Source organism: Papio anubis, chromosome 13 (assembly GCF_008728515.1).
Source record: "Papio anubis isolate 15944 chromosome 13, Panubis1.0, whole genome shotgun sequence".
NCBI classification, from domain to species: domain Eukaryota; kingdom Metazoa; phylum Chordata; class Mammalia; order Primates; family Cercopithecidae; genus Papio; species Papio anubis.
In genome coordinates this window covers 82,925,231-82,941,483 of record NC_044988.1, presented here as the reverse complement: position 1 = coordinate 82,941,483, position 16,253 = coordinate 82,925,231, and the positions used below count along the sequence as shown (strand labels likewise).

Below are 16,253 nucleotides of genomic sequence, written 5' to 3'. Positions count from 1 at the left end.
GCCTGAGCGCACCAGGGAGAAGCAAAAAGGCCAGCAAGTTCATAGGCTGCAGCTCTCTTTCATCTCTCCTCTTCCCCTAGATCCAGCAGAGCAACCACCTCAGCAACTTTTGCAGCCAACCAGACCCAATTCCCAAATGCCCAGCACTCTTAGCAAGAGAAGGGACCCGAATGACTCACAAATGAGGTAATATAACTGTATGTTGTGGCTGGCATCGGAGTGTCAAAGGGGAAGGCTGTGTGGTCCAGCTCCTATTCTATCCCCTCTCCCCAGGCACTGGATGGGCTGAGCAGTGCCTGGCCCAGAACAGCCTCCCCCTGGGAGTCTCTAATCTTCCCTGATGCTCCTGCCAGCCAGTCCCCAGCCTCCAGCAGTCGGCTATACTTGGCTCTGGCCCACATGGAACTATACAGCATACAACAGCTTCTGCCGCAAACATCCCCTCTATCACATCCGCCTGGGGCCAATGTTAAACACCAGTGTGCTGCCCCTGGGCACAGGCTACCCAATGGCAGAGGTGAACACATGCCAGGCAGCATCAGGGAGGCCAGCCCAAATTAAACCTTGCCATAGGCAAACCGAAGAACAGAGTGCAGAACTGATGGGCCACGCTTAATTTGGCTCTGTCGTTCTACGTGAGCACTGTCAGACCCACTCAGCAGACCCAATGACATGCCAAGGGGGAGAGACATTCGGGCACAGGCCCCCGCTTGCCAAGAGCTCATTGCCCAGAGCCAAGTTGGAAGCTCAGGCTGGCCCCCAGCTCAATGCAGAGGCTCAAGGGTCCAGGCTGGCTGAGGGGAAACAAGGCAGTCAGGCCACAGCCACTGTCAAGGCCCTTACCTTGCTGTCCGGGGGTGACGCTGCCAGCTGTTGCTGCTTGGCGATGTTCTCCGACAGGCACCAGCACACTCTCTTCTTCTGCTCCTGCGAGTGCGCTTCCAAAGTGAATAAGCACTCTGCCTTCTGACGTCAGGGAAAATAGAGAAATGGACAGTCAGGGCTGCTCCCTGGTTCAGGGGGCTCCCAGGCCCAAGCCCATCCCTGTGCTCCACAGGGTGAGGCTGCAGGCGGGAGGGGAGTGTCCGCCAAAAGCCGCAAATGCACACTAATCCCCAGTGACATCGAGGCAGCCAGAGGCGCAGGGAAGTGGGTTCAAGGGCCAGCTGGCGAGCTGTTGGCCCACAGGTTGGGGGAGGGGAGGGAGGCAGTGGCTCCCAACACAGCAGAAGCCTGTGAAGAGCTGCAGGACAGAGCCGATGAGGTCACCCCTAGGGGCAGGCAGCACAAAGCAGCAGCTGGGAGAGCACGTGGGGAGCCCAGAGGGCCAGGGCCTCGGGCTGATGCTCTGTGGAGCCAGGAACCCTCCCCACCTCCCCTGGCTCACAGAACCCATCTCCCTCACAGCGCTCTCCTCTGATCCCAAGGCCAAGGCTGAACGGGTGGTTGGACGGGCATACCAATAGAACCCAAATAGCAACTCAGGGCCCTCTGGAAAGTCTTTGACGGGCAGGGTGATGTGGCCCTTTGCAGCCCCACTGCCCAGCACATGATCTCAGTCTAATTAGTGACTGTTCGGCTCAGTCGAGGGCAGCAACATCCCCGGCACTGCTGACATTTAGGTCCCGCTTCACTGTTTAACCTTGTTAAGTACTACAGTCTCCTCTCCCCAACTAAACTATAAACCCCTTCTAGAAAGGCCTTTTTCATCTAGGCCTCGTATAGTGCTTAGCAAGCAATGGCCTTGGTAAGCTCTGGTTGCCAGGAGGGACTTCTGGGATGAGGTGAAATCTAGGTCAGCTTTGGCACAAGCACCAGGGAGCTTCAGGGACCCAGAGAGTTGCCCCTAAAGCAGTCAGAGTGTGCTAGGGGTGGGGTAGGGATGGTGGTACATGCCCAGGGTTGCCATCCACAACCGGGTACTCTCATCAGGGGATTACAAGCTCTGTCTGCCTCCACTGGAATTTGATTATAACCCCAAAGGGCTACGATTAGATGAACTCAGCCAGGGAGCTAAGAGCATCAGCTGATCCCTTGGAACAGAAAAAAAAAAAAAAAAAAAAAGACAGTGTTTCTATCCAGCCCTTTCTCATTTTGCAGTTGGACAGGCCTGGTTTGAATCCGAGCTGGGCCACTTCCCAGCTGCCAACCTCAGGAAAGTCCCAAGCTGCCTGTGAAATGGGGATATAATGGCATCACTTGGCTTTCAGAGCTACTAGGAGGGCAAGCAAGGAGGACAACAATCAGGCCTCAACAAACAGTCACTAGTATTACTATTCAGCAATTCATTTGTTTAATAACTATTTATTGACTGGGCGCAGTGGCCCATGCCTGTAATCCCAGCACTTTGGGAGGCCAAGGTGGGTGGATCATGAGGTCAGGTGTTCAAGAACAGCCTGGCCAACATGGTGAAACCTCGTCTCTACTAAAAATACAAAAATTCGCCGGCATGGTGGCACACGCCTGTAATCCCAGCTACTCAGGAGGCTGAGGCAGGAGACTCACTTGAACCTGGCAGGTAGAGGTTGCAGTAAGCCAGGATCATACCACTGTACCCCAGCCTGGGTGACAAAGCCAGACTCAGCCTGGGTGACAGAGCAAGACTCAGCCTTGAAAAATAAAATAAAATAAAATAACTATTTATTGAGCACCTGCTCTGTGACAGGGATAGTCCTAGGCATTGGAAATAAAGAGATAAATGAGACATTTATCTCTTAGGGACAGTCCTAGGCATTGGAAATAAAGAGGTAAATGAGACAGACTAAGCATGGGCTCTCAGGTGAGGGGCAAATACAACAATATTTATTATTTATACAAATAAACAATTAAAGAAATAATATATAGCCCTCCCTATCCATGGGTTCTACATCCATGGATTCCACCAACAGAGGATGAAAATTATTTGAAAAAATATTATAGGCTGGTCACAGTGGCTCCCATCCGTAAACCAGCATTTTGGGAGGCCAAGGCAGGGGGATCATTTGCGCCCAGGAGTTCTAGACAAGCCTGGGAAACACAGTGACACCCAGTCTCTACAAAAGTTAAAAAAAAAAAATTAGTTGGGTGTGGTGGTGTGCGCTTGTAGTCCCAGCTACTTGGGAGGCTGAGGTGGGAGGATTGCTGAAGCCCAGGAGCTTGAGGCTACAGTGAGCAATGATTGTGCCACTGCACTCCAGCCTGGGTGACAGAGCAGACCTTGTCTCAAAAAAAAAAAAAATTCATCTGAACTAAATATGTACAGATACCTTTTCCTGCCATTATTCCCTAAACAATACAGTTTAGCAACTATTTACATAGCACTTACATTGTATTAGGTATTATAAGTAATCTAAAGATGATTTAAAGTACATGGAAGGATGTGTATGGGTTATATGTAAATACTACCCCATTTCGTATCAAGGACTTGAACATCTTTGGACTTTGGTAACTGTGGGGTCCTGGAACAAATCCCTGGTGGATACTGAGGGACAGCTGTAATTACAACTTGTGAAAATGTCATCAAGGTCATAAAGGGAGAGGTCGTACTTGAGGTGATCAGAAAAGGCCTCTTATGCAGGCCTTTTATACAGGCCAATACACAAGCTAAGCTAAGACATAACAGTAAGAAGGGGCCAGCAAAAACAATGTTTGGGAGAAGCTGTTCCAGAAACAGCGAATGCAGGTCTTGAGCTGGGGTGGACTATCGCATCAGATGATAGCATCTAGGGACTTCTTCTACCCCGCATCCGACCCAACCCTTAGGAATGCCACCCTTCAGAGTGGAGGCACATCCCACGCTGAGTGCCAGCCATTCCTCTCAGGCCCAAAAGTGCTCAGAAGTTGATCTTCCTAAAAGCATTTGGGGAAAGAGGAAAGAAAGCCCTGCCCACTGGTTTCAGGGAACTGGGTGGTGCGCTGAGGCACTCCTGGAGCTTCCACTTAACAGCTTCCCTCCGCTGCCCAGAACCCTCTAGCCCATGGCAGGGGAAGGATATGGCCAGCAGAAGACCCCAAGATTTCCCAGGGAGAAGCCGGGTGAGGCAGATGCTGACCAGAAGGCTCTCTGCTCCCTGTCTCCAGTGTTCTCATGTAAAGGTTGGGGGTGAGGCAGGAACTGTGGTCCCTTCCAGCTTGGAAAGGCCATCACTCCATGAACCTGGCCCTGGCCCAAGCCTCCCAGTCCTGCTTCTACCCAGCTGGGTGGGCTTTAGCCCATTCCTTAATCTCTCTGAGCCTCCATGTCCTCTTCTCTTTCTGTTCTGAAGCAGGAATTCTGCCTTACTAATAATGCCTTTTGTCTAACTATCAATTTTAAAAAGAATTTTCCAGCTGGGCGCGGTGGCTCATGCCTGCAATCCCAGCACTCTAAGAGGCCGAGGCAGGCGGATCATCTGAGGTCAGGAGTTTGACCAGTCTGGCCAACATGATGAAACACTGTCTCTACTAAAAATACAAAAATTAGCCAGGCATGGTGGTGTGCACCTGTAATCCCAGCTACTCGGGAGGCTGGGGCAGGAGAATCGCTTGAACCCAGGAGGCAGAGGTTGCAGTGAGCTGAGATCGCACTATTGTACTCCGGCCTGGGTGACAGAGTGAGACTCTGTCTCAAGAAAAACAAAAAGAACTTTCCCAGCCATGATCTCATGTTGATCTCGGCAATGCAGTGAAGAGGCAGGGATGGTATGGATTGTTGTCCCCATTTTATGGAAGGGAATGGCCAAGGTTCAGAGTAGCTAAGGACCTCCCTGAGTCTCATCGCCAATGAGGAGCAGAGCTGCAGCTCAAAGCCTTGGAGAACCACATGCTGGGATCTCATCTCCAGCACCTGGGGGGGTCTCATCACCTGGTCAGGCTGCCACATCTGTGGCTGGCAGGAATGTTTCCCTTGCAGACTAGACCAAGAGGCAACAAGAATGCAAAGCCTCCAGGAGAAATTCTGTAGGTAGCTGGGTCTCAGAGCAGCTGCAGAGTTCGCTGGCAGCTTTTTGGATAACTGTCCACTGCTCTAAGCTCCAGGATGGGGTCCCCCTCCCTACAAAAGTATGGAAAAGTTCCCCCCTTGCTGGGAGGGCCTCTCACAGTGAGAGCCACCTACCCTCAATACAGAGGCAGCCCCCTCAAATCCCATGCCCTGCACAGTGCTAAGACACTTACCAGTGATACCTTGACACTTCTTCCAACAACTTTGCAAGGTAACAGCCGTGATTTTGCCCGTTTTACTGACACCACAAGAACCACCCTCCGCTGCCCTGCACCATGGGAATCTCCTTCGGAAAGCCATATTTCTTCACCTGAGATAGTGACCATATTGCCTGTCTCAACAGCAGAGTGTAGGGCTGGGTCTCTGGCTCTCAGAGCTTGAAGCTGTAATACTAGAGGACCCAGAAGGCTTCCAAGGCAGGGGCAGAACTGACTGGCTTAGACGGGCAAACATTTTTGGGAGACCTAAGCTTTGGTCTCTCTCTCTTGGCCAGGCCAAGAGAGAGAGCACTAAGCCAGCTCCCTCCAGGGAGGCTGAATTCCCATCTGCCTAAATCTGTCTAATTGGGGACACTCATTACCTTCCTGGCTTCCCTCACAAGTAACCCATCTCTTTTAATCCAAGGTGTGATCCAACTCGTCGGTCTCAACACTGATGCCCACTGTGCCCTCAATACCAGGCTCTGGGGTCAAGGCCATAAGCCGCCCTGAAGGCCTCTTCATGTAACTCACTCAGACGGTGCCTCCTGACTATGGAGTGGTCAGCCAAGCACAGACCTTTCAGATCCACTGGCCCTGGCCCAGAAGCACTGGGCACAGACCTGTGTATTTAAACACGGGCATCCTGAAATTCAACCAGACACCAAGCTCCTCTTGACCTCTTTAAAATCCCCTCTTGCCTTACCTCCTTGCTCCTGAATTAACTATATCTTTGTAAAAACCAAAACCTCTTCAGCCATAAATTAAGTTGGTTCATTTGCTTTGATAAAAATTCTGTCATTTAATTCAGTTCTCCTAATGACCCTATAACATAGGTAGGAAGGAAAGCAGCTGCTACCATTTTTCACATGAGAAAACTAAGGCTCAAAGAGGTTATGTCACTGGCCCCAGGAGGTCTTGGGAGAGAGAGATTCACTGTTTGTCTTCTGCCTCCTCCAGAGCCTGTGATCTTACCATATTTGTATAACTGTATATGCACATTACAAAGAATATGAGCTATTCCTCTTAGCTTTCTTTTTAAAAGACCAATAAATCATTTGTGATTTCTCTAATGGAGAGTAAATGAATATGAAAAGCCCTTCCCCTTACTTTGAATTGACAATAACAGTAGCTACCATTTATTGAGCCCTCGTTGTGTGCCAGGCTCTGTGCTAAGTGCTTTGGATGCAAGTCTTACTGAATCTCATTTAATCATTACCACAACCCTGCAGGGTAGGCCTCATCAGCCCCATTTCAGAGATGAGTTTGTAATTTGCCCCAGATCACTCAGAAAATGGAAGAGCCAAGATTCAAATCTAGGTCTTCCTAACTCCAAAACTCTTAAATTAATGGAGCCAACATCAGAGTCTAGGTTAGAGAATAGTCCCCGACCAATGTGCCCATGGACCCAACTGACTTCAGAGCCCCCTGTGTTCTGAAGCCAACTGTGGGCTGCATCTGTCCAGTGGATTTGCAGGAACTGAGAAACACATCTGTCCGGGCAATAGAGACCCAGAGCCCAGGACTACTTTAGGATAACACCACCCAGGACCTTGCAGCTAGAGAACAATCAGAGCTGCCACCACCCAGGCAATTGGGCCTTTCTCAATGCAGAGTCAAAAAATGTCTCTAAATCCTGATTCTCTTTTTCTTCTCTGGGTGCCACCTGCATGTCAGGCAATGAAGAGAAATCACTTTTCAGAAGTTCCAACTAAGATGTGAGTTTCAGGCTCTTGATAGGATCCAAAACCACCCATGTTAAGAGTGGCCCAGGCTACAGAGCAAACAGGCATCTTGTCTTCCCTGAATTACAGATGTGCTTCTCCTAAATAGCAACCCACTAAGAGAAGGGAGAGGCTTCTAACTGCCTGTAAGCTCAATCCCACAGCCCCTGGGGATCAGATCACCTGGCACTTTACTGAAACAAAAAGCCCCAAATCAATATCCCTTCACAATCTCTGGAAGCTGGGAGATCACAGATCCCAGGAAACCAATAGAGCAGAAGTCCTTTTCTCTGGGAAACACTAACCCAACCTGGCAGGAAGCTCTATTGGCATTAAAGAACCTGGAGCCTCCTTTCAGGGACTGCCCCAGAGAATCAGAACCCAGTGTGGTGAGGCTGGAGGAGGAGCCTAGCCTGGTCATGGCTTCTCCTCTCTGCTTGGTTGGCTCTGTGGAACTAAACACCCTCCAGCACTGAAGTGATTCCACCAGCCACTTCCACCAGCCATGTACCCCAAGGGGAATGTGGCTGACACAGGGGAGGATATCCAATGCCCTCTTGGTCCTCAGGTCTGCATTTCAGGCAGCCCAGTTCCCCAGCGGTGTCCACTGCCTCTTTGGAACTCTCTGCCCTCCGCTAAAGCTAACTTCACATCAACTGTCTTCTCCTCCAGGGGGCTGTTGAAAGACTCTCTGTTGGCCTTGCACTTCTTAGCCAGAAACTGAAGGAATGGTTTTCAGTCACAAACTGTGTACAATTCCTTCTCAAAGAGGTGTGTTCCTCTTGGCCGCCCAATACAGACTATGTCCCACCTCCCACAAAACAGGTTCCCTGGACTGTTGCATGAGACAAACAAGCGAAGGCAGAGGGCAGGAATGTGTCTAATGCATCCTTGCTTGGAACAGACACTGCCCTGCGGTGAACAGAAAATTCACTGAAAATTGAAAAGTATTTGTATAGCTCAGTGGCTCTCAATTTTTTCATCTTCAAGGATCTCTTGAGTGAAACCCCAGCCTGAATGATATTTTATCTACCAAGCCATATCAAGTAATAAGTTACTTGCCAGATGTTGCTCAGCAAAGGCATAGCACTGCCTATCTAAGCTTCTGATCAGACTGAGATAACCAGGAATCTCAACCACACTGAGTGGGTATCATTCCAGACTGAAACCCAGACACTTGATGTTTGCTGAAGCCTGTATTATCTGGCCCAGGTAAAGGTACAAATACCTTCAGACCTTTTGAAACACTGACAAGACCCTGTACGAGGGGTCGTGGGTGGTACTTCCTGGGAAACATGGAAGCAAGAGGCAGGTGTAAGAATCATGGTGATCTCTAGAGGAAGGGCTATTAACCAGTAAACAGGGTGATGCACAGCTGCCCAGCCACACCCCCACTGAGATTCCTGCAGTTCAGGAGGTCCTGCACAGAAAATCTCAGGGGTCTGTTCTAAGCACTTTCCTTTCCACTGCTCTTTAACACAGAGGTGAGAGAGGCATGGGGTAGGAACAGCTAGTCCCATTCTACCTAGCAAAAAAACTGCTACTCTGGCCTTGCCCAGGACTTTGGCATAAGTGGGTGTGGAGGCTGGCATTAGAACACTGGTCTAGATCCCAGCCCAGTGTCTCCCCTCAAGCACCAGGTCGAAGATCTCTCTCCTCAAATCCAGAGGAAAGGACTCACCTCTGCTAGATAGAGCACGCAGAATTTCAGGTCTTCTGAAGAACCTTTGAGGGAACAAAAAGTAAGATTTGCATTAGAACTGGCTAAAGAGCCTCAGTAGTTTGTTCCAGCAGAGTCAGCTGTCTTGCTCAGAAGGCTGTGTGTGGCACCTCCCGGGAAAAGAGAGAGGCAGGCATGGGAGGCAGGGAAGTCTCTGGAGGAAAATTGGCTAAGTAACTAACCAGGGTAATGTACAGCTCTAAGGCATTTGCCTGTGGGTCAGCCTGGCCCAAGGAATGCTGAAATCTCCTCCCTAGGAGAGGTAGCCAGGAGCACCCTCTGGGCATGAGGTACAGGGAGGGAGCCCTCATCCATCCCAGGAGGCCTCCTCCCTTCCATGATTTCTGCAGTAAGAGACCTGGAGGCAGCACACATCTGGATTTTCCTTTAAATGCTCCAACTGCCTTTGCCATTTTGAAATTCAATAGGGAGGCTTGTTTTCCACCAAGGAATGGTGGGCTGTGCAGTCATAGACTGGGTGGAGCCCAGAGATGGCTTCCAGGCCCAGGCTTCACCTCTCTGTGTGTTTTCCTAGAGACTTCTAACCCCTGGTCCAGGATCTCAGTCGCAACCATTCACTAGCTCTTCTCTACCTGGGAGGCATCTGGGAGGGCTGTCGGGAACTCCCTCCTCCAGCAGAGGAGCTAAGGTCCAGTGTCAACCCCGAGGGAAGGTGATTGCTCAGAGTGCTTCAGAAGCAGGAGGACCAGGAGATAACACTCAGATTCTGGGAAAAGCTTCCTGAAGGAGGGTCCTGTTGAATTTGGACTCAAGGTGAGAAGAAAGGACATTCCAAGAGAAGTACAAATTGTGTTCAAGGAAGAGCAAGTGCAGAGAAGCAGACTGTTCCCTTCCTCCAGGACACTGGCCCTGCCCACTGCAGCCACTCTTCAGGGCCTGGCAGCACTCCCGCTTAGGGCACTTGTCTGGGCATGGGCCCGGGATGGTTCTCCCTGTGACCGTGCAATGGGCCTCGTTGGGCAAACCGTCATTGTTGAGGGAAGCAACCACAAGCACATGAAACAGTAAATGCTTAAAGGGATAGGACCTTGGCACACCACAGTGCTCCATGCCAACCACTGTTCCCTATGCTTCCCATGGATATGCTTGACCCTCACAACAACCCCTGGGAGGCAGGGCTCTTTTCACCCAAGACTCTTGACAAAACTGAGGCACAGATGAATTGAGTAACTTGCCCAGGAGTAAGAAAGAGAATCAAGATTTAGACCCAGGTAGGCTGGATCCAGAGCCCACACTCCCACCACTACACACCCCACCTCAGATGCCCACCACATAGGCCCTATCCAGCTCCTCTGTCCTCTCAAGGCACCAGACCAGTGTTGAGCTCAAGGTAGGACCCTTAACACATACTTGAAGTAAAGAAATTGTCAAAGACACCAAAATTAGTTGCAAAGAGAAGACAGCAAGATAAAAATAGAGACTGTGGGTCAAGTCAATTCCTAAGAAAAGCAGTGAATAAGGGCCCTGGTGTGGGTGAAGTCCAGGGCCCCTTGAAGCAAAGTATATGGGCAGTTCTGAGACAAAGCTATCCCTAGGGTCAGGGGCTGCCAGCCAGAGCCAGATTAAAAAATCTCCCATAAGTAAATGAGGGTTCACTTCAGACTTAGGGAGAATAAGTCTTTCTACTTCTTCCCACCTAGTGATGGGCTGGGGAGGGAGGGAGTCTTGCCTAAGAAGTCCATCATGTTTAAGAAAACTGTAATTTCAAAGCTTCTGCTGGTTCCTTGTGTTGCTGAGGGTAGAGACAAGAGGAGGTGGTTTCTTTTGTTTAAGAGAACACACTGGGACATTTCTTTGGCTTTCCAGAAGCAGATCCTAGTGCCAAGTGAGAGTCAAAAAGATCTATGTAAGAAAATAACAGAAATTTGGGGGTTAGAAGCTGGCAGCAAGAAAAGAGAAGGTTCTAGAAGGGAGAGGAAAGCCCAGGAGATGAGAGCTTCAGGGAAACAGGAGGCTGAGGTTGGGGGAACACTCCGTGAGACATATTCCCTATGGCAGGGAATGGTGGATGGATTGCCTTGACAACTTTTCTGTGCTGTGACACCCTTGCCTCCTTCCCCATCCTCCCTGCATTACTGCAAACTTTCCCTGAAATCTGTTCCACGTCACAGCCTTGTGCTGGCAGCACTTTGAGAGGAGGATGGAATGGGGGCAGCACTCAGCATGGTTCAGAGTCTCATAAAAGAACAACAAACTGAAGAAGCCAAGGGTGCCAGAGAGGAGCTGCAGCTGTAGAAAAGCAGGCTGCAAGGGGCTGACCCAGGAGAGAAATTCTGCCCCTCCTAGAACATTAGAACTGGGGGCTAGGAGGGAGGAGAACGGCAGCACACATCTGGGTTTTCCTTTAAACATTCCAACTGCCTTGGCCCTTTTGAAATTCAACAATTAGCCACTAGGTTCCAGAGTGGGCCTCACTTCCCGCAAGGAATACATGGACCATGCAGGAGGGATCCCCAATCATGGGCTGGGTGGACCCCACAGATAGCTTCCTGGCCCAGGTCTGACCCCTCCATCACTTTCCCAGAGCCCTCGCTCACCTGGTCTGCGATCCAAAACTCAACAATTAAGCAAACCCCCTTCACTGTCTGAGGCAAGCAGGAGGGGTATTGTCTCCATTCTCCAGATATAGAGACTGAGGCCCACGGAGGGAGAACAACATGAATAGGACATACAGTGAGTAAATGGCAAAGCCGAGCTTTGAACTGAGGACTGCCTGCCTTGTCACACTTCTACCCCTCCATGGGTTACTCATCTACATTCCACCAGGCTATGAGCCCCAGAGGTGGCAATGTGTCCCTTCCACTGCTACCACCCCAGCACTGCTATCACTGATGTGGGCTCTGAGGACATGCTCAGAAAATGGGGACTAGCCAAGAGTTAACTCCAAACATTGCAGCAGCTGAGACCAATGCAACTGACTTTCTGCAACTGCCTACCTGGCTCCAAGGTGAATGGAGAGCCCAAGAAGCAGCAGAACATTTCCAGGCCACTTCTGAGACACCAGAGCAGGCCAGAAAGACACACTATGGGCGTGACGCTGGCCGCCTGGGAGGCAGCAACACAAAGAGTAGCAAAGCCAGCAGGGCGGCAGAGGCAGGAAGAGACCACAATGGGCCCCGGCTGACCGGAGATGTCCCAATTGTTAGCGCCAGCTCTCCGCCTGTTCCCATTACACTGCCATTCGGCCCTGCTGAAGCCTGGGGGAGGCTGGGCAGGACGGGGGCAACAAGATTTAAGTGACTACCACCCAGGAACCCTGGGGGAGAGGTGCACCCCCAGCTCCCGAACTGAGGCAACACTTCTGCTCTTTTAGTCATTCATTCACACAACAAACATTGATTAGGTACACACAGTGTTCCATGCCCCAGGCTAGGCCCTGGGAGTGTGCTTGGCCAATGGAGCTAAGGACTCTTCAGACAAGTTACACAGGCAGACCTTGGTCCCTAGCGTGGGGCTGCTTCTCCCCGGCCAGGGAGCAGCCCTTGCCAGCCCCAGCCAACCAGAAAGGTTGGGTGCATTCCTTGTTTGCCATCTTCTTTGCCCCAAATTGAATTCTGCATACATGGTGATTTGAAAGAGACAAATAAGAAACCTAGGAGTCATAAGCAATATTAATCAGAGACCATTCTGCCTACAGAGGCTCCAGCTGAGGTCCCAAATGCATCCCTTAAAAGCCTTAGGCCCTTGCTGCTGCAGCGGGTCTCTTGGGGCACAGGGGAGGCAGGCAGGAAATTGGACGCCAGGACTCAGAACATTGGGTCCTGTGGCTCCAATTTGGACTGTAGGAGAAGGGGTCACTAAACTTCCATGAGCCTCTGGACCCACAAGCCTATCTCAGGGGAGTGGGGGCAGCTGGGGGAAGGCAAGGGCTCCATCGGTGCCTGGAAAGAAATCTAAGCGTTGGATTGTGCACCTATAAACGGAGCCATTTCCATCCTCTCAGCAGCTCTCAGGCTTCCTGGAGTTCGGCCCCAAACCATCTGTCCAAAAAATCCAGGGCAGGCAGACACATGCACGCGCACACACAGGCCCCTCTCCCACGCCAACCCAAGGGGCTCTTCTGGCCATGGTGGTCTCTCCTGAGAAGTGCTGCCTTGGCCATCCTCAGCCCTTGTGCAGCTCGCACTCCATCTGCAGGGAGAGGAAGCCACAGTGCCAGGCTTGCACAAGGCTGCGGCTCAAACATAGCTCAGCACCTGGAGAGGCTCTCTGTGACACCCCAAGTCCCCACACCACCCGCCTTGACCAACACCCAGTGGAGGATGGAGCACACCCCACCCCTAGCTTCAAGTCTTGGGCCTGGGGCCTCCAGAAGGGGAGATCCCAACCAATTCCCCATCCAGCCCCCAGAGGGATAGAGGCAGGATAGTATAGGCATGGTCCAGCTGCTCACAGCAAGCTCTGGGGTTCTGTGTGGGGGTGTCAGAGCTGGGAGGGACACAAAGCGCTGGCCCCACCCTTAGTTCCCAGTCAGAGAAACTGAAGCCTGGCAAAGGGAAAGGGCCAGCTGAAGCCACACAGCACAGCACAGCAGCACCACACCCAGACCCCAGACTCCCAGTCACTGCCCTCAGCTCCTCTACTGCCTTCTTCCTACAACCTCCATGTCCACCCAAATTACAGCCAGTGTGAGCCTTCTCTTCCCTCCCTCCTCGCAGGAAGCTGAGCAAACCAGGGTCCTAGGTTATGGCCTCAGTCTTGTAACGTGCAAAACAGAGTGAGGGTACCACTTATACCAACCAGCACATATTACTGAGCCCTGCCCCATCCAGTGCTCCTCCCTCAAATGTGACAGGGTCTAGACTGTCTGGGCTGGGGCCAGGGAGGGGGAAGCAGAGAAGAAAGGACTCAGTGTGAGTGCACGTGTGAATATGCACACTGCAGCCAGGCTGGAGCGACAGGGAGAATGGGCATATGGGAAGCTGGGTGTGACAGAGCCAGAGAGGGGCTGGGGGGTATGGAGAGGATGGCACGGAAGCCCAGGAACAGAGGCCACTGGAGCTCCAACCTGCTTGCCTCCAGCAGGCATGGGGAACTCTGGGAACGCCAGTGCTGGAACTGGGTTGCTCAGGCAGCTCATTCCCACTGCCCCGTGGTCAGGCTGAGCCCGCCTGGAGGGAAGAGCTGACCCAGTGAGGTGACTTGCTTTTCCCTTCCATGGGCAGGGGAAAGGCCAGAGCCCGAGATGGAGAAATTGTCAGTGGCTTCCTGTGGGGAAGTGAGAGTGGAGGTTCTCACACTGAATGGGTTTCCGAGGAGGAGGAATACTCGGGCACTGAGCACACAGGATAGTTTGCAAACAGCCAGGAAGCTTTCCCGGAGCAAACCCCGCCAAAACAGAATTCTTTCACTGGGTAATATTTTCCTCTCTGCCCCTGTCACTCATCCTCAGACAGGTCTGTTGTTTTCATGATCTGGGAGAGGAAACCGAGCCCCTCTCAGCGGAGACCTCAGGCGCCAAACCAAACCACCGACAGATACTCCCAGCTGGCTTCCCCTCCCACGAGTGGAGGGCATGGTGGAAAGTTTGGGTTAGAAATTCCCTCCACACTCCCACATGCACCTGAGGCCCAGCAGCTTGGGCTCTGCAGGACCATGTAGCTGGGTAGGGCCAAGTTGCGGTCTCTGTCCACAGATCTGTAGGGTGAGTGGGTGGCAACAAGTATTTATTGGGCACCTGTTATGGGCCAGGCACTCTGCATTTATGACCTAGCTTAATCTTCACAGCAACCTTGTGAGTGACTATTTTTCTCCCTATTTATGCAGGAGGAAACAGACTCAGAGAGGCTGAGAAAAGTGCCCACAGTCATCCCAGTATGGAGGGACAGCGCCAAGATTTGAACACAGGTCTGTCTGAATCCAAAGCTCCTCCTACCCCACTCCATAGCCTTCCTGGAAAGTCTCTAGAATAGAAACTTCCCTGAAAAGCTCAGGTATATCAGAAGGCTTACCAGCCTGGAAGAAATGCCAGTGTCTGAGACCTACTGGCCCATGGACAGAGCCCAGCAGCACACACTCCAGTGCCCTGTGGATGACTGGCAGCCAGGGCCCAGAGGGCTGCCCAGAGGGACTGGGGCAAGTTGAGAGGGGCTCTGGGTACCTAGAGCATCTGCTTACCTTCCTGCAGCTTCACACTCTGGAGGTAGAGGGGGTTCCTCAGGACGTCGCAGCGGCCAGGCTCGTCCTCCTTGGTGAAGAGCAGCAGGTCCGAATAGGCAAACAATGTCACCTGGGTTGACAGAGAGCAAACAGAACTGGCTACTTTGCTGTCCTCTGGAGGCTGGGAGCCACAACCTCCCCGAGAAGGTGGGGAGCCACAGCCTCCCCAGGTAACACATCCTCATCATCTCACACAGAACCAGGAGCAGTGCTCAGTACAGCCTCAGTCAAGGGCAGACCTGACCTGCAGTCAAGATGGCCCCACCACCCTCCAGTTTCCTATACTTCTACTCCTCAAAGTAGGAAAAAAGCAAACAGAAGGGGGGAAAGCGGCCCTCATGGCAGCTGGTCTCTGCAAGCTTCTTCACAGCCTGATCCCCTAGGCCTACCTCTCTGACCAAATGCTCCTGGAGTCTCCAGCCCAGCACCTGGGGCTTGGAGCCACCCTTAAGCTGTAAGATTTTCCATATTTGCTTTTATTCTGCTGTAAGTGTCTGGCTGAAAGAGCACTGGACTTGAGAGTCAGAAGTCAGGAGACTCCTACCCCAGCTCTGCCACTAACTAGCCACAAAAAAATTGGCTTAAACTCCCTAACCCCTTCAGTTTTCTTAACAGTCCAAACAGGGAGAAGAGTCCCTGCCTGGCGTTCTTACAAGCTCCTTCCACAAGCTCTTTGCAGACTGAGTAAAGCGCCACACAATGTGAGCTAATATTACCAAATTCCTTGCAGATAAGTTTAATTGCATTAATGAGAAGTCAGTTCAAGAAACAGCCAGTTACTCACACTCTAGTACAGACATGCACATCACTTTTATCTCTTTTATGCATTAGCTGCTCCAAAAATAAAGGCAGAGGCTATTCTTAGACTTCATAGGTAAACCAACAGGCACGCTCAGCATATTTTTATGCTAAGAAAATCCACTTGATCCTCTAATGCCACTGAAGATTACACTGTTCTTTGTTTTGCAAATCCTGCAGCGGACTTTAGTCAAAAGCAATAAAATCCAATTTTAGATTCTCCAAATAAAACAAAATGTTATTAATTATATGAACTTCCCTTTGAGGTATCAAACACCTGACACCGTGTCTCTTCTGAAGAAGAACCAGCCAGAAGGGCCTGGCATGCACTGAAGGGTACCATGAGTGTGTGTTGCACTGTTGGTGACATTTACAAAGCCAACAGGTTAACATTCAGCTATCAACCTGTTAAAAATGACCCCACAGCCCCATTTCTGAGACTCTGTCCTACAGAAATACTTACAAGGAGGTATCAGTATGAACATACGAGGATGTTCTCAGCAGCATTTTTGTAATTTAAGAAAAGAAAATGACAAACATTCATCAAGAGAAGATGAATAAAATGAATTATGCTACCTTCATATGGCAGAATTGTATGCTACTATTAAAAAATTAAGTAGAGCTATGTGGGCAGAAACAGAAATCTGTCTATCATAAATCAAAATAGTGCAATG

At 51.0% G+C, this 16,253-nt stretch overlaps 1 protein-coding gene across 8 annotated transcripts in view; it reads right to left on the bottom strand.

Annotated features, from left to right (window-relative positions):
* Positions 1–16,253, bottom strand: part of RGS3 (regulator of G protein signaling 3) — a 134,676-nt gene that overhangs the window by 57,395 nt on the left and 61,028 nt on the right. For 7 of the 8 annotated variants that reach the window (XM_021927235.2, XM_021927237.2, XM_009188226.4 and 4 more), the window contains 3 exons: positions 14,740–14,851; positions 8,563–8,606; positions 844–966 (listed from right to left, as the gene is read on the bottom strand). In XM_021927235.2, the coding sequence (XP_021782927.1) occupies positions 844–966; positions 8,563–8,606; positions 14,740–14,851 (279 nt within the window). Of the gene's footprint in view, positions 1–843; positions 967–8,562; positions 8,607–14,739; positions 14,852–16,253 lie in introns of those variants that run through there. The other variant, XM_021927239.1, reaches the window with a different exon arrangement.